At 49.5% G+C, this 17,193-nt stretch overlaps 2 protein-coding genes across 2 annotated transcripts; both read right to left on the bottom strand.

Annotated features, from left to right (window-relative positions):
* Window positions 1–295: 295 nt before the first annotated feature.
* Window positions 296–3,333, bottom strand: LOC115598026 (ninein-like protein). Its single transcript, XM_030446998.1, has 5 exons — window positions 3,255–3,333; window positions 2,013–2,225; window positions 1,106–1,222; window positions 774–1,011; window positions 296–353 (listed from the first exon to the last, which is right to left on the bottom strand). Exons 1-4 carry the CDS (start codon window positions 3,300–3,302, stop codon window positions 823–825), a joined length of 567 nt encoding a protein of 188 aa, XP_030302858.1. The 5' UTR covers window positions 3,303–3,333; the 3' UTR covers window positions 296–353; window positions 774–822.
* A 33-nt stretch (window positions 3,334–3,366) lies between these two features.
* Window positions 3,367–17,106, bottom strand: NINL (ninein like). The gene is made up of 15 exons (XM_030447530.1): window positions 16,882–17,106; window positions 14,505–14,639; window positions 13,158–13,264; window positions 12,718–12,854; window positions 12,497–12,634; window positions 12,090–12,228; window positions 11,266–11,376; window positions 10,541–10,630; window positions 8,328–8,424; window positions 7,690–7,832; window positions 6,500–6,636; window positions 5,434–5,541; window positions 4,675–4,747; window positions 3,449–3,506; window positions 3,367–3,395 (listed from the first exon to the last, which is right to left on the bottom strand). The coding sequence occupies exons 4-15, from the start codon at window positions 12,783–12,785 to the stop codon at window positions 3,367–3,369; spliced, it is 1,191 nt and encodes a 396-aa protein (XP_030303390.1). The 5' UTR covers window positions 12,786–12,854; window positions 13,158–13,264; window positions 14,505–14,639; window positions 16,882–17,106.
* Between the last annotated feature and the right edge of the window lie 87 nt (window positions 17,107–17,193).

The following is a 17,193-nucleotide window of genomic DNA, read 5'->3' as shown; positions in this document are numbered from 1 at the left end:
CCTGGGCAGATCAATAAATTCGGTGCTTGTTGATGTGACTACTTGGCTTTGTGGCCTCTTAGACAACTTATTTTGGCAAGAGCAATACTTGCTGCCAGTGTGTGAAAGCCAACAAGGAAGGCAAGATGATGCAATTCACTTACCATACCTCTTTGTCTCCTTTGAAGAAGTGCACTGCTGAGTAGGGGTCACCAACCTTGCCCCAAGCCTTGGAGGCTCAAATTGAAAGAAATATCTTCCCTTAGCCCCCCTGTCCTGCCTACAGCAGAGGCACCAATCCAGCAACAAATTTGTTTGGATCCTAGGCTCAGGCTTCAGGAGGACCATAGTCTCCTAGAGCCCAAAAGGAGGAGCTGTAGAGGGAATAAAAAGCAAGTTAGGTGAGGCTGCTGAAACAGAGCAAACTGGAGATGGCAGAATGTGCTGTAATATTGCAAACATTTAATGCCACAGCCTTCTGGACACATTAGCCTGCAAGCCCTCCTGCCCTGGCTTTCCAGCTGTAACAGCATGGCCCCAACAGCAATCCTCTGCAGAGGTGAAGCATCCACACCATCACCCAAGGCACTGCCACAGTGCAGGGTTGGCTGCTCTGAGAGACCTGACTTAAAATAGCACACTCTGCCACTGTGAAAGGCACCAAAGCTGGTGCTTTCAGTAGGAACATTCAACTATCCACAGGACCAGCTTCACTAAAGGACTGGCTTCTCCAGTCAAATCCTGCCAAAACCAGGAGCTGACTTCCCAAACCAGCTGTACCTTCCCTTCCTCACCTGACAAACCCCAGCCAGAAGGTGCAAGGCAGTGGCAGCAGGTGTCCCATCACCCACTCAGAGACACTGGTGTGATTTTTCCAATTAGCTGCTTCAGAGCTGAGGCTTGCTCCTCCAACAGCTGGTTCTTCTCCTCGGTGCTCTTCTGCTTCAGCTCAGCTGCCTGCAGGGCCATTGCTAATCTCCTGTTCTCCTCACGGAGGTCTTCGATCAATAGTTTGTTCCTGGAGAGCTGGGCCTACAGCAGGGTCAGGAGGCTTAAGGTTCAGCATCCCCACAGCAGTCCCAGCCAGGTAAGGACTCCCAGCACTTGCCACCCCTCTTGCACTCACCTGGGCATCTTTGAGCTGAGCTGCCCTCTCTGACAGTACAGCTTCCACACTCCTCAGATTGTGCTCCAGTCCCTCTGCCTGTTCTACAGCTGCCTGCAGCAGATGCTCATGTTCCTCCTGCAGTGGGCAATAAAGCCTAATGTTGAGCTGCCCCGCCACTCACCTGGCCCCTGGCAATTCTGGACCATGCATTTTCTCAGGCTCACACTCATAGACTTTTAACAGTCTCTGAAGGAGAGCATGAAGAGATCAGTGGAGGTCGTGCAGGATGCCAAGAGCAGTGGGACAAGTGTCTAAAGCAGTACAACCTTCCCTAGGTCAGCACCAACCAACCAGTTTTAAGACAAGGCACAGCTTGCCCATCAGTGTTTTCTGGAAAAACAAGCCAATGGCCTCCCCTCTCTCAAAAGCCAAGGAAAAGACATAGTTTCCTTGGATGCAGTTTCTGTGTCTGCTCGTTAATTCCTTAGGTTATCATTTGCTCCCTCTTTTTCCAGGTTAGTTCAATTGAATGAGTGTCCTGAAACAAAGGAAAAATAACAAAAAAACATCGTCTTGTTGCCCACCCAGCTCTGTGCAAGCTACATCTGCATTTAGAGAGCTCAAACATTTTTTACCCATCCTGAGCATACACAGTCAATTCCTGCTCTTCCATACACAAGGTATCTTGCCTGGGGTAGGTGAACTGGACTGGGAAGGGCTCCTGTTTGAGTGTGCAGCAGTGACTGGGTTCAGGTGTAATGAAAGTTACAGCTGAATTTGAGGATCAAGTGCATTTTCCACATGGGCTCTTGATACATAGCATCTCTCACCCAATCCTCTGGTGGCTCTGACCACAGCTGCCTTCCAGGTTGGCAGTGCTCCCTCTCAAGTACCCTTGACTGAGTTCCTGCAATTCCTTGCTTACCTGGGTCCTGAGCAGCTGCCTGCACATCTGCTCAGCCTGCCGGTGGATGTTTTCCTGGAGCTGCTGAGCCTTGCACTGTTCCTTTCTCAAGCTGGTTTGCACCTGCTCAAACTGTTTCTTTGGCACCATGCTGTTCATCTGGGCCTTGGCCTGCTGCAACTGCAGAGCATGCTGAGTCTGGGCCAGACTCAGGCTTGCCTTGGCTTCTAAGAGCTGTAATACAGAAAGGCCGATAGCTGGTTACATTTTTGTGCTAGCAGTGGGTATGCTGCAGGTGCTGGGAGAGGTGCTGGTGGTGCACCCTCAGCTTAGGCTCTCACATCAGCATGACCACAGCAGAGTAGCAGAACCATGGTTTTGGTGCTTGCTGGGCAGCCTAAAAAGCCAGAGATGGAGAGCAGTGAGAGCTGCAGGGAGAAATAGGGAACCCTTGCTAAGAGATACTCCCACTTGCTGAGCAGGGAGGAGTAGGGGCTGCTGAATAGAGGATGCTCTAGGAGGGAGTCCCAGCACCAAGCACTGCAGTGACAGAAGGCAGAGGGGTCTGCTCACCTATGTTTGTGCTTAGATACACCCACCTCAGGCAAGCTGGGCTTCAAGGCAGCAGCACGTCCTCTGTTTCCTGCCACCAATGAAGGGCAAACCTGGTACTGGGAAGCAAGTCTGATCCAGCTTTGCCCTAGGGCTACCTATGGATGACTAGCATGAACAAGCTGTACTCTGCAAAGCCAGTCCCTAAGCCTGTTCTCAGGGCAGAAGGCAAGAGAGGGATATTAATATGTCTGGAAGTTTCTCACAATGTCTTTCTTCTGTCCTAGAGGTCCTTGTTCCACTGCTCTGATCACCTCATTTTTCTCCCTTCAGATATGGCCTACCTAGCTGGTCATCCCTGCCCAGTCCCTACCTGATCCTGCCACTCCTCTAGCTTCTTAGTCAGCTGAGCCATGAGGAAACAAAGCTCCTGTCATTCCTATGTGAGCCACCTCCACTCAGCTTCCATCTCCCCTGCCCAGCCAGCCCGCACAGGACAAGGACAAAGGGGATATCTCAGGGGCAGCTGCAAGCAACCTGTCCCAAGCTGCACCAGAACCGGCTTCAGAAACATCTAAGTTGGAGGGAGAGGAAGAGGACAGTCTCTTTCACCTGGGGAAAGTCTTCAGTACAGCTCTGGGCAGGGCAACATCAACCTCACAGGGACCATTCAGCAGCTTGCCTCCCAACCACCACCTGGGTGACACCCACCTTGTCCTGTGAAGCCTTGAGTTGCTGTCGGAGCAGCTCTGCCTCCATCCAGCATGCTGCACGCTGCTGGTGGTGCTCCAGCCTTGTGCCTGTCTCTGCTCCTTGAAGCCTCTCAGCCTCCAAAAGCCTTTGGCTCTGCAGCTGAGCAGTGCCAGAGCCAGCACTGTGGCTGGCCTTGTGCTCAGTGAGTTCACAGCCCAGCTGATGCACCTTCACATTCTGGTGGGAGACCTCCCCTTTGCTCTTCTCACTCTGGAAAAGGTTGAGAGAAAAGAAAAACCATAATTCATGCACAGAGGCTCAGGGTGGGAAGAGAGGCAATAGAGACTTAATATGTCCCGTGCCATCCCTGCTGGATTCCCACCCAGGAGCAGCACTGTGGCTGCAGAGCATCACAGGCACTCAGAAGTGCCCTCCTTTCTCAACATGATCAAATCCCAGTGGCCAGGTTCAAGCATAGCATTCCTGGGTAAGAAAACTCACATGGGTGATAGCCCTGGAGGAGCTGACTCGGGAAAGGGACGGACACACACACACACCACAACTGTACAGATGTATAACCAAAAAAATACTAAAATTGGTAAGAAGAGAGTATGTCTGTTTGCACGTGTAATAGTACCAGATGACAGGGCAGAGTAAGGGCTACAAGGACAGCTTGATAGACATTAAAAGACACCATCCCTCAGACCTTGACCCTAGGATACCATCCCCTGCAGTCATGCTGAGCAAGGTGCAGTTCCTGGCCCCTGCTCTGACCAGGCCACAGCACAGATAACATTTCAGCAAAAGCCTGCATCCAACAACAGGCTGTCAACATGGTCCAAATCCCATTCTTCTGATAGCCTCCCAGAGAAATGGGCCACCAACATAGCTTTCCTCCAAGATAATGGGCAGCAGGTGTGTGGCTGGAGGTTAATGGAAGCTAAAGCCAAGGGCCAGCAAAGGCCACCCTGCTGTGGCTGACAGCCCTGAAGAGTACAAAAGACATGTCCGAAAACCAGGCTGTGGTTTCCAGTCATAAGGAATTCCAGGATCAGGGTGAGGAGCTAACAGCCTGCAACCCCCGTCCATGCTGCACACAAGCAATCCCGGCCAGGCCTTGTGTGTGCACATGTCAAAGAGCTCATAAATATGTGGGTTTGAGACTGGGAGTGAGCAAAATCTCTGGGAGAAAGAGTGCATGTAGGAGTGGAAGACAACCTCATCAGAGATTTTGTAGTAACACCTTCCCCTCTGTAAGACCTTCACTGGCTTTTGTCACACAGATTTTCCTGACTGGACAAACTATAAGAGGAAGCTGGTTCTTCAAAGCAAGAAGGAGTCTGAATGGTTGAAACAAACATTCTCCTCTAAAAGCACATGCAGTTTTTGTCCTCCTGAATCCTTCAGACAAGAGCCTGTCAGTTAGTAGGCTTCTTACCAATATTTTTAACTCTGTTGTTGCTTCAGCCACCTCCTCCAGCTCCTCTCTGCCCAGCTCACTCACATGACTCCTGTCAGGAAGAGGGATATGATGAGCTTCAGGCCAGAGAGCAGCAAACCACAGCCCCCAGAGAAGCACCATCTTTCAGGAGGGCACACATCTGGTTTTGGCCTGCAACATAAACCAAAGCCAGGCCAGAATGCATACAGTCCTGAACTGATGATCCAGAAATGGGTCAGGTGTCTTCACCCAAACAGGTGACTCAGCCCAGGGCAGACAGCTGGGGACATCCAAAGTACTGCAGCATTGGCAGAGGCCTAAAAATCAGGGGATGAAAACCAGTGGGAGAACCAGCTTAGCAGACTCTTAGGACCATCTGCACCAGAAACCTGTCTCTCCTTGGATTTTTGGTTCAGTGGGTGAGCCCAGTACCTATCTCAAGCTTCCTAAGGAAGCAGCAGGCCAGAAGTTTTGTGTAGCAAGGAAGCCCATCTTTCCCTCCCTCACTGTAGCTACCCTCACAGCTTCTCCAAAACTCCATTCCTATGTTCTGGAATGCTCAAGCCTATGGCTGGCCAACTGTCCCAGCTGCTTTTGCATGGAAGAGTGTGAGAATGCTGGCTTGCTCAAAAATAAGAAAACAAAAGGCAGGTTGAGCCAGCTGAAATCTCATAAATACACCTGGGTGGCTGTTCCCTTTAAAAACATTACCCATCCGCCCATTTGCCAGCCTTCCACAGCTGGCTCCCCCCTTACTCTTCGCGTTGGCTGCCCTTCTCCTTTGCCAGCTTCAGCTCTTGCTGGAGTCTCTCGAGTTGACTTTTCAGAAAGCTGTTCTCCTTCAGCAGCGAGCACAGCTCTCCCCTGCAGGGGGAGACAACAGAGTGAGAAAGCCACGCAGAACTCCAGTATGCTCTTCTCATCCTACGCTGTTCTTCCTGCTCTATTCCCCGTTGGTTTGCAAAGGCAACAGGAACTAAATAAATCTGAGAAACAAAGATCCAGTAACTCACAAAACATGTCAGGACAATCAAAAGACATTGTCAGAGAAGGAGCAAATCTTTGAGGGAAGACCCTGAATTTGTGTGGTTTCCAGCTGGCTGGGATTATTTTGCAGGCCTGTCAAAGAGTGGGGAAAAAGGCTATTCGGCCCATCAAGACACAATTAGATTTCATTACAGGATAACCAGGTGGTGAGCTCAACGCCTCAACTGCAATACAACCACATCTAGAGAAGCTAGCGTGCCTTTGAGGCCTCTGATTTTACAGTAATGGACACAACACCTATGACCCCAAATCTAAGGCAGCCTCTCTGCTTCATTCTTCTTCCACTCCCAATGGTACTCCCATGAACTCTGGCGTCTGTGGAATGAAGCTCAGTCCTGTGTTAAACACAGTCCCATCTAATAGCTACTGCTAAAGCTCAGGTTGGCACAGGAAATAAAAGCACTCATGTAAAGGAAGTGCAGATGTCTCACTTCAAACATCTGCAGTCCTGCAATACTGCCCAGATTTTCTCACAAATTAAAGTAGCTCTCCCACCCCATAAGAGATCAGCCCAACCTACTCTGGTTCAAGCAGGGAATGCACCCTAAGTCTCTCACTTAGCCCCAGTAAGAGAACAGTGCCAGACCTCAGGTTCAATTTGTCCCTGTGCTGTGTCCTCTGCTCTTCTCCCTCCTTGTCCAGCTGCTGCCCTGGATGGTAAATATTTTTGGGGTGCTGTTGCCCCGCTCTAGCCTGCTCCATCTCAAATCTCCCCTCCAGCTCCAGGCTTCACACACATTTTTGCTCTTTCATGCTACCAATTATAGCCCAGTACTTTGCAACTGTTTCTTCCAGGTCTCTTTTCTGGTCTTCCATTTTGCACAGCTCAGCCTTGAAGCTTTCCTCACTGTCCTTCCTCTCTCTCTCAAAGTTTTCCCTCATCAACTTGATTTCCTCCTCGTAATAGTTGATCTGTGGGGAAGAGACAAGATTTGGATATTAGCAGCTGGGAGCTACCATCTTCTCCAACAGTTTTGACTCATCATCTATTGGTCTCTTTCAAGAGGGAAACACTCTTCAGGCACTTCTGGTCCCTACTGAACTTAGTACAACAATGAGTCTCATGCAGTAACCTTTAATAATCAGGCATTGGTGGGCCCCAGCTTTCCCCAGCAAGCAGTACAGCTCTCCCCTTTCTCCTTGTTTGCAAGAGACCCCAAAGAGAAGAAAGGAGAGGCCAGGGCATCATCCCCCACTGCTCCTCATAGCCTTCCTCCACCGTGTAGAGTGGTCCCTTGTCCGAGATGTGGTGGTGAGTAGCTGCTGTTCCCCATGGCTCCCTGGTAAACACTATTTACTCAAGGAATTGATGAGCACAAAGGCAAGACTGTGAAGCAGGCAGATCTGCAAGCTTCTCCATGCTCCTTGAACTCTTTGTTACCTTCGTGGAAGTTTAGGATTTACTCTTGCAGCGCTGGAAAGGAAGCATCCCCAACCTCACAGTTCAGTAACAAATGGAGGGATGAAGGTGGAAACTGAGGCCTCTAACTGCTGCCTAAAGTGAGGGATGGATTCACACTGTCACCTTAGGGCAAGCAGGTTAAAAGTATGCTGCCAGCCCAGGAAGACAGGGCTCTGATACCTCTCCATATCCACCTCAGAATACACCTGTCTGCTTCTCCTCTTGGTCATGTCACCAGTTTTACTGTGACAGCAAAACTGAGTAGAGTTAATCTCTGGTTCCCCATAAGAATTGAGACACACATAAGCATTTTGCAAGGTCACAGAGATTGCCAATAAGCTTTTGCCAGCCAGTGAGGGCTCCAAAGTCTCCTAGCAGCTAAGATGAGCTGGGGAAGGACATGCATCAACCCCAGCAGAGAAACCGTGTTCTTCTCTGCTCCCCACCCTGCACCCCACCCCAGCAATCCTCCTGGAGCAGATGCACCATTAACCATGCTGCAGCAGGGTGCTTAACAAGCAGTTATACCAAGAGGCCAGGACATCTCCCCCCCCATCCCTCACCTTGCTTTCCAGCTGTACCTTCAGGTTCAGCAGCTGCTCTTGGAGCTGCTCTGTTGAGAGTGACATCACTGGGCATGAAGAACTGGGAGCTGGAGGGCTGGGAGAATGGCACACTGGCAGAGAGGAGCCCTGTGAGGACAAGCCTACAAGACAAGACAGGCCTGGCTGAACTGATCAGGGTGGCTGCAGCTTCATGGAGTCAATTTCATACACTACTGAAAGATGGAGATCCCCCATCTATCTGCCAACCACTCCCAAGCCTGCAACACCTCCCTGGGCCTGAAGATTTTTCCTAATGATCAACCTCAGTCTCACAATTCACACTTTGGAGCTACTTCCTCTTTACTACATTGTTTCCTCAACATTCTCAAAAGTGGAAATCTGCCTGTTCACTCCCACATGCATAACCCACAGGCTACCATCACTTGCTCTTGACTTGGAAGAGCCTCCTTCCATCCATCTCCCACCTCCACACCATCCATCACCCCCTTCTTCCCTCCCATGGCTGGCCAGTGCCAGAACTGGCAGCAGCATCTCAAGCATGACAAGCTGCCCCACAGTCCCACAGAAACTGATCTGGAGGGAACCTTGTTCTTTTTAAGGAGACGGGAGAGACAGTGAACCCCACCACATTTTACCTCCTGCTGGCAGCTCTCTCTCAGCCTTGTTCTCCTCTAGCTGGAGACGAAGCCTCTCCAGCTCCCTCTGCAGCATTCCATTCTGGTCCCACAGCACCTGAAGCAGAAACTGCTCATAATGCAGCTACAAAGACTCACAAGGCTGTGGTAGGCCAAGAGTCCCCAGCCCTCAGCAGCCATGGGTACTCAGGGCCTCTTGCAGCATGAAGAGCAGAGCTTTTCCCCCACCAGCACAGTCAGAGAACAAGGCAGGGAAATTTTCTTCCATCCCAAACAGGCAGAGATGAGTGATTTTGGAAGAGCCAGGGAAGAAACACAAGCCCAGACCACTGCAACTGCTAATACAAGACCCATCATTAGGCACTGTAAAACATGAAGAGCCACAAGCAACTGCCCCTGCATGCAAAAGCACACAAGGGCTTTTGCAAACACCTTGGAAGACTGGACCTCCTGAGACCCCTCCTGATCTAACCAAAACGACTGCTAATGACCAACAGACAAGAAACACCATGATCTCACTATGATCCCTCACACAGCCCAGAGGTTTGTGTTTATCTTCAAGACACTCCCATGGGCACCAGGGCTAGCCAGCCATACAGACAAAGCAAAAGCAAGTCCCCCAGGGCTCTGGAAGGGAACATTTCTAGGTTTTGGAAGGAAAGCGAGGCAAGAAGGTGCTACTCATATGGGAAGCAGAGGACAAGGCAGGTTCTGCTGTCTGCTTAGCACAGAGACACCCACAGAGCCCAGCACCAGAGTTTATCCCACCTCACAACCCACATTAGCCTGCAGCAAGGAGTCCCATAGCTGAACACCATACTCTGAGCCACTTCCATGAGGGTGTCTGGAGCTGGACTGTCACTTGTTTGAGTTCACACCTTCCAATCAGTAATGGGATCAACAGCACAGGAAGAATCCTGCCTGCCTCTGGACTGTCCACTTTGAGCAGACATCGAAATACATCCCATATGCTGTCAGCCAGGAAACTGACAGGGCTGCAAGAGATTATGAATCACGATACTTCCAAAGATACCAATTAACAAATATTATTGAGCAGATCTAGACAAATGAAAAAACTCAGTTTGTTCAATCTCAGTTCTAAATAGGAAAGCAGAGGAGGAGAGGGGCTGACAGTGTGCTGCAAGGGTAAAGGATAAACCCAAGTTGGTGCCTTCATAGGGGCAGGTGAAGCCTGAAGGCTGAACCTCTCCATCCATCAGCATCCTCATGGAGAACTCTGGGGCAGCACAAAAGGAGGAAGAATAGCAGCACTGTGCATCTTCAAGCCTTTGGTGCCACCTGGAGCAATCTGTGCTGGATAACACTCCAACATGTTTGCCTTCAACTACAGCTTCTAGACTGTAGTGCAGCTGTCTGCTGCACCCAAGAAACAGGTTTGCTGAAAATGTGGATGTCAGTCCCTGCTGGAGGATTTTGAATGTCACCATCTCAGCTCGGTGGTACTCCCCAGTCACACATAGCACTTGAAAACAAATGGGCAATGCAATAAGCAGAGGACTCAAAAGCCAAGGCATAGAGCACCCACCAACTCATAACATGCAAGATATGCAAGTCATTTAAAAATGAGAGAAGAGAAATGGAGCCCGTGCTCACATCCCAGAGAGCCCAAAGCTCTGGGCAGGAGCACAGCACCCTGTGGGAGGTTCAACACACAAACCAATGCCTGGACCACATACACACACACACACACCAGGTACCTGAACAGGCTCACCTTGACTCTCTAGCAGAGTCCAGCAGCAACAAGTTTGGGAGACAATGTTTAAATGGGGAAAGAACAAGGAAGGGAAAACAAGAAGATAGAAGAATTTAGCAGATTACAAGCTTTCCAAAGAACAGGACTCTCCTTCCTTTTGAGAAGGAGCCCAAGCTACATGGTTCCCAAACAAAATGGCCCGTGGCTACAAGGTGGCAGGAAGGGAGGAATTTATGACCCACCCCTACTCCTTGGCAGTATCCCAGCAAGGAAACCAACCTATGGAGGGCTGCAGGAGCAAGGAGACAGGTTGCTTTATTAGAGGCACAGCTGTGCCCTGCCTCCTGCCAAAGGACTCTGAACAAGGCAAGAGACATCTCCCTTCTGAACTCTGATCAGAGCTGCCTCCTTTCTCTCCACCAGGCCAAAGTGCCCAACAGACAGGCTGATGAGAGCTGTATTTTCACAACAATATTGCTGGACAACAGCCCACCCATACCTGGCACTGCCGCTCATACTCCAGGACAATTTCTGCAAAGCACTCGTTGTGGTTTAGGAGCTCTGGGATGTTGGGCTCCACCTGGTCCAGCTGCACAAGAGAAAGCACAGAGAAACATTTCTCATCGAGGAAATTATCACCTCTCCAAATGGAGAGGCAAGAGGTCTACTAAATCATCACTCATGGTGCTACACCCACAGATTCAATGGAAGGGTTCCTACAGACACCTGTGGGATGGGTCAGATGCAGAAAGAGGAGGAAAAACATTTTTCTTCATGTGAGAGACACAAAACTACAGACAGGCTAGCTTTCCCAAACTGGTTAAGAAGATCAGACTCATGCCTTGCCCCAGATCCATTTTACCAGGTGCCTTGTTGGAGTGGAAGACACTAAAGCTAACACTTTGCTTCAATACTTGTGAAAAAACAACACTTTTCTGGAAACCAAACTCTAAAGTTCTCACTTGCAGACAGCAAGTGAGTATTTTCTACAGTATTTTCTACAATTACAAACTTTCCTCATCATTTTTATTTTTGTTCTTTTCAAACTTTGAAAGGTTTAAATTAAAAGCCACTCTTTTTTTCTTTCCAGGTTACCATTAATTTGCAGGGGAGTTCAAAGAGGGAGATACCATAACAACTGACCCAAAGTATGCAAGATTTCATAAAGAAATTGTCAGTTCCTGAAAAGTTCCTATTTAACAGCAACAGAGAAAGAAAGGCTACCTTGTCTTTCACAACATAGCTGAGTTCTTTCTGCAGGTCCAACACCATCTTCTCAGAGGCTGCCAGTTTCTCAGCCATCTTCATGGCCTTGTTTTGCAGCTGAGTGTTCTCCTGCAGACAGAACGGAGAAGACTCTCTTGATATTGTGAGCCCTTCCATCACAGGACTGGTTCATTGCCCTTGAGGAGGAAGCTGTAAAACTGGCACATCAGAATGTCAAACATAGCACAGCTCACAGGAGACCCTCCTTTGGACAGCATGCTGCTGATGAATGCTGCACAGGCTGGGTTTTGGCTCATCTCTCCAAAGGACAGATGTAGGAGTCGATTTTGCAGGATAAGAGCTAGAAAGCCCCACAGGCTCATCTCTACCCCTGCACCACAAAACTATAGCTTCCCTCACAGCCAGCAAAGGCAGCGAGTCCTGAGCTATCACCCCCTGTACTTCTACACAGAACAGCACCAAGAACATCCCACACATGAGTCCAGACACCATCATCTATGCTTTTGGCATGGTCCCTGGCACAATGTTAGCCTCAGCCACCACATGTTTAGGTCTAACTAAGGGCCAAACCATTCCCAACAGACAAGATGGGGCTTAATAATAACATGACAAAGGAACAAGCTCTGTATTTAATTCAGTAGTATGGATGTGGTTGATTTTTCTATACAGATGGATGATTTTTCATCTATATGGATGACTTTTCTACACAACACTCCTGTCTTATCCAGCAAGAGCCATACAAACCATCCATCTTTGTCACGACCTCTACTTTGCCTTCTCTGAAGAAGTGAAGATGTTTCACCCAGGGCAGTTTTACCAACCTTCATTGTGTGGTTCAGTCTCTCCTGCAGGCTGGCCTCTTTGCCCTGGAGGAACCGTGTATCAGCTTCCAGCTTCATTTGGTGATTGACTGCTTGCCGCAAAAGCAGCTCTTTTGCCTCTATTTCTGCATTAACATCCCTGGGGAAAAAAAGCAATATGGTTAGGGCATCCTGAGCATGTTCTCAGATGGCCATGACATCCTGACACCCCCTCTCATCATGAGAGTTTGGCCAGAGGGATGTTGGGACAGTAGTGTGTGAGGGGGGGTCTTCAGGGACCTCTCTGCCACTGACGCAATGGCAAAAGAAGATGGAGATTCATAAAGGGAGACTGGTACAGGAGAGAGAGGCTATGGGTACCCCCAGGAAAAACATTTTCCCTTCCCCACCAAAGGAACCTCTCCTACTTGAGCTTGGTCTGGGTGTGCTCAAGAGCGACATACTGCTCGTCCAACTCCCTGCCGAGCTGCAGGCAGCGGCTCTCCACCTTCTCCAAGTCCATCCTCGCCTTGTCCCTCTCCCTGGCAATCTGCATCACCCGGATCCTGCAGGAATGGTGAGCAGCAAGCTGAGAAACATCTCACGCACCCCACAGAAGGGGTCTCCTCAAGAGAAGCAGCACCCTTACCTAAGGCATTGCAATTTGTATCTGTAGGAGGTGACAGCTGCGTGCTGAAGCCCACGCCTGGGGACCATTTGTGTGCTGTCCAAAGCTTCAGACAGCTCTTCCAGGCTCACCTGCTCCTCTGTGATGCTACTCAGCCTCTGCAAGGACAACACAGACTGAAATAACTTTCTCCCTCTTCTAAGAGTGCCAACAAGACTTCCATTCTTACACCATCTGAACACCCTGCAGTCTTTCAGAGATCCACCCCCATCTCACAGAGAGGCTTACATTCCATCCACCCCAGAATTCCACCAGCCCTAGAGTGGCCACCCCACCAGGAACCTGACTGCAAGTGCTCCCTCCAGCCTGGACAGCTGCTTGCTGCTCACTTCACCTACCACTACCAAACAAGACAGCACCAGAGACCTTGAGGACCTCCTCTAAATTCTTCAAGGACTCACATGGTAATTGAAAGTTCAGGTTTGGCAAATCCAGTGCTGTTGCTAATGTTGGAGAAGAGATGTGGGCTCAAGCAGGTTGGATGGAGTGATGGACTGCTTCCCTGATGCTTCTCCTGATGCTGAGGAAAAAGCAGCAGATGTAAGTCAGGGGGACAAAACTGGCAGAGAAAACTGACATGTTTTTTTAGACTGGAAGGAAACCCCAGGGATCCCATCAAATATTGGAGAGCGTTTGAAAAACAACCCCAAGATGCAAGAATGGAGATTTCTTGAGCTATCCATGAGGCACTCACAAGGAGGAGGATGACTGGCACAGCAGTGCACTTTGGTCTCCCTACTAATCCATTAAAACTCAGTATCCACAGAAAGACCAAAGTGGAAAGTTATATGCTGTAAGAGGTTCTTGGTGAAAACTGTCACAGAGGGACTGCCAGCCAACATCTTGTTTGACCTACAAATTAAAATTCAATTGAGGTCAGCTTCTAAGATAAATGAAAATCAGTCAAGCTGAACCAAAAAGCAGAACCCAAAAAGCTGATACAAAACTGGTGACATCTCCAAGCGCACCAATTTCATACTTTGTTGGAGGAAGCCTATCCCCAGAGAACAATCTACAACACTTAAGCCAAAAGAACCTGAAACAATTTTTTCTTTCCCCTTGAACTTTTTGCTCGGTATGCTGGATGGAGCTGTCCTGGCTGCCAGCGCAGTCAGTGATACCCTTCTACCTTAGTGCATTAAAGCATGGTTACTTAAAAAGCATTTGCAAACGCCTTGCCAATCTCTGGAATTAAAAGGACTAAGGAGAAAGAAGTATTCACATCACACAAAGGAAATGTGGATAAAGCTTGCTCCATGCACTAAAAAGGGGATAAACTGAGTCACAAGAGGAGCAGAGATGCCAGTGCTTCTGAAGCAAATTAATTCAGTTGATCTTTCCCCTCTGCTAAAATATGCATCCCTCTCTCTTCCATAAAAAGGTGAGGCTCATCATCCCTCTTGTTGTTCTGCATTAGCATCCCACGGGGTTTGCTCCTACTCAAGCAGCTCCCAAGGGTGCCCTTCTGTCACGATGTAGTGGGTGAAGTCCAGACCATACCCAAAAACTGACTGATGAGTCAGACTGATGAAGACTCTCCCCAAGTCACCACACTCAGATGCTCAATTAATGTCTATTTTAATCACCCCTTGTGAAATGAAATATCTTGGCCTTAATTCTTCCAAGCAGAACTCATTCTCTAGCCTCCTTTTTTCATGGGCAAATGGATGGTGGAACCTGCAGAACACTGTAGAAACATCAAACACAAATGAACTGTTCCATGTAGACAATGATCTATGGTTTCTTACCCAAAGTTAATCACATCCAAGAAGCTCCAGATCAAGGCCATCAGCAAGGATGCTTTTCACAAAGCAATCTTTCTGCCTTTCAGCTCATCCCATGAAGTGCTGACTGTCTTGGCTGCCTGAGACACATAGACATTCCTTGGAAAAAAGACATCATGTGACTGAATTAGCTAAACTGCAGTTCCTTACCCTTCCCACTCCATCCTTCTCCAGTTTAGCAAACAAATCTTTGAGTTGCCAAAAAATGAGTACAAGAGAAACTCATCAGCTGCAGAAACACAGTGCAAAGCATCCAAATAGCTTCTTAAAATAAACCCCACCTTTTTTATCATGCAAATGGAACACAATTTTAGCACTCACATTGAAAATTAACACTGATTTATTTCTATGCACACACCAAGAAGCAAACTGATCTCCAAAAGTGTGACATGTGAGCCCCAGTAATGGATGCAGACAGGCCACTTGAATCCTGCTTCAGTTTTGGGAGAGAAGGGGGGTTAAAACCCCATGCCTACACTGCGAGCCTGAGGAGATACAGTCCCCCTGTAATTTCATTTTGGAAATGGCAGGCTATTCACAGAGACAGACAGCAAAAGGAATACTGGGGAATACAATGGGAAGAAGCTGCAACAAGGGAAGCTTGCTACTGGCCACAAGGAAAAATTCTTCCTCCTCATGGCACCACAGCCCTGCAATAGGCCCAGAGAAGCTGTGAGGTCTCCATCCTAGGAGATAACCCTAGACTGCACAAGCATTGAGCAACCTGAAAGTCAGCCCTGCTGTGAAAAGGACTAACCCAGATGCCTCCAGGGTTCCCTTCTCTCCTAAGTCTGCCTCAGTCAGACACTGCAGACCAGCTCCTCTCTAAAGGAAGCTGTGTCCCCCAAGGAAATGCAGCTGTGCTGGGGCATGCCAGCTCAGGATCAGTGCCTGAGGTGTACGGGAGGCAAAGCTTACTTTCGACAGTCACTTCCTTTGACTCAACATATTCACTGCCAAGAACTCACTGCCCATGCTTGATCTCCTCCTTCCTCAGCTCCTTCAGCCAAACACTGGCTGAGGACAGCCTCACCTCCTGCACCTACCTCCTCTGAGAGGGCCTGGACTTGAGCCTTAGCCATGTCCAAGGAAGTGCTTGGCACCCACCAGGAACTGCAGGCTAGATCAGGCTTCCAGATGAAAACACAGCATGCATTAGCCATCCTAATAACAGCTTCCCCACAACTATTTATGAGACTATTCATGAGGACCAAGCCCCCTGTGTCTGTGTTCATCCCTGTAAGGACAATGGAAAAGTACAGCCAACGTCACTTAGACAAGGATGATGGGGAGCAAGCAGCATGACTCCCCCATCACACACTCAATCCAGGGATGATAGCACCACATCAACCTACTACATTCCCCAACAAATCCCAGAGGATCTGTACAGTGTCCTCTCCTGATGGCTTGCCAATACATTACACATAGGGAAGAGGGAAAACATCACACTTTGTGTCTCCAGTGTCACATTCACAAGTTTTATTACTTTGTTTGCCTTCAGGCTGTATACTAAGAAAAAACAGGAAAGAGCATCAGCCACAGTCTGCCCCAGTGTAGGAGTCACACACCCCAAACTTGCCAGTTCTGCTTGAACGTGCAGCTCCTGAAGCAACCTGCACACAAACAGAATGGGAATAACCCATGTGAGGCACTCAGCCCAACTCACTCAGGCACCCTCAGGTACTCTGGAATATTTGTGTGTTTTTGACAGCTTTGTTTTACTATGTCAAACATCTGAGTTCAGGCCTCAGAAGGGTGCCTTGCCAAGCAACAGAGTGCCTTTTCCTACAAGTTTGTGGGTTTGTGCAGAGATCAGGCAATCACAACGATAAACCTGCCCTCTGTCAAAGGGTGAAAAAAACATTGGACGAAGAGGAGAAAAAGGTGAAAAGATGAAAACCCTGCTAAAATTGCAGCTGGGAATGGAGGATAAGGGAACACAGCATGCCAACATCCAAACCATTTGCCCAACAGCAAACCCAGAGATTCAGCTCTTATGAAAACCACATCCCAGCTGCTGCCACAACATGAACAGAGAGCTGAAGAAGCAGCTAACTATGGGTTCTTCTTCTCCAGTCTCTATTAAGACCCCCTAAATCTTGTTCAACTGCCTCGTCTGAGAGGAGGTTTGCAAACCAGGCCTCGTCTGATACCCCTGGGCTCGCAGAGAGGCAGCGTGGCCTGACACCCAGCCAGCCCTCCCTCCCTCTCCATACCGCCTGGGGTGCTCCCGGGCCTGGCTTTAACCCGGCCAAGGACAGGACTGCACGCAGACACCAGCACTCGGGGTTCTCCACGGGGGAAGAGGTCACCACGCAACCAGAGATCAGCTCCCACCCACCTCATCTTCAAGCCACGGCCCTGGCAGGGAACCGAACCCTCAACCCCCCGTGCGCAACCTCCGCCTCCCTTTGCGCGGCGTTTTAAGCAGGATGTGCAGCCTGAGCGGGACACGCAGCCCGCGGGGACGGCAGCCACCACAACCACGCAGGGACCCCTCGCCTGGAGGGGGTGGTTTTCACCACAGCCTCGCAACCTGCGGATTCCCCAGCACCCACGGCCCGGTGGTACCCGAACGCTCTGCCCGCCCCGCCCCGCCCCGCCCGCGGCAGCCGCTCACCTCAGTGCGCATGCGCACGCCCCTCCGCCATCC

This window comes from Calypte anna, chromosome 3 (genome assembly GCF_003957555.1).
Source record: "Calypte anna isolate BGI_N300 chromosome 3, bCalAnn1_v1.p, whole genome shotgun sequence".
In the NCBI taxonomy this organism is placed as follows: Eukaryota; Metazoa; Chordata; class Aves; order Apodiformes; family Trochilidae; genus Calypte; species Calypte anna.
Note: the sequence above shows the minus strand (reverse complement) of the source record. Positions and strands in the feature narration are given on the sequence as shown.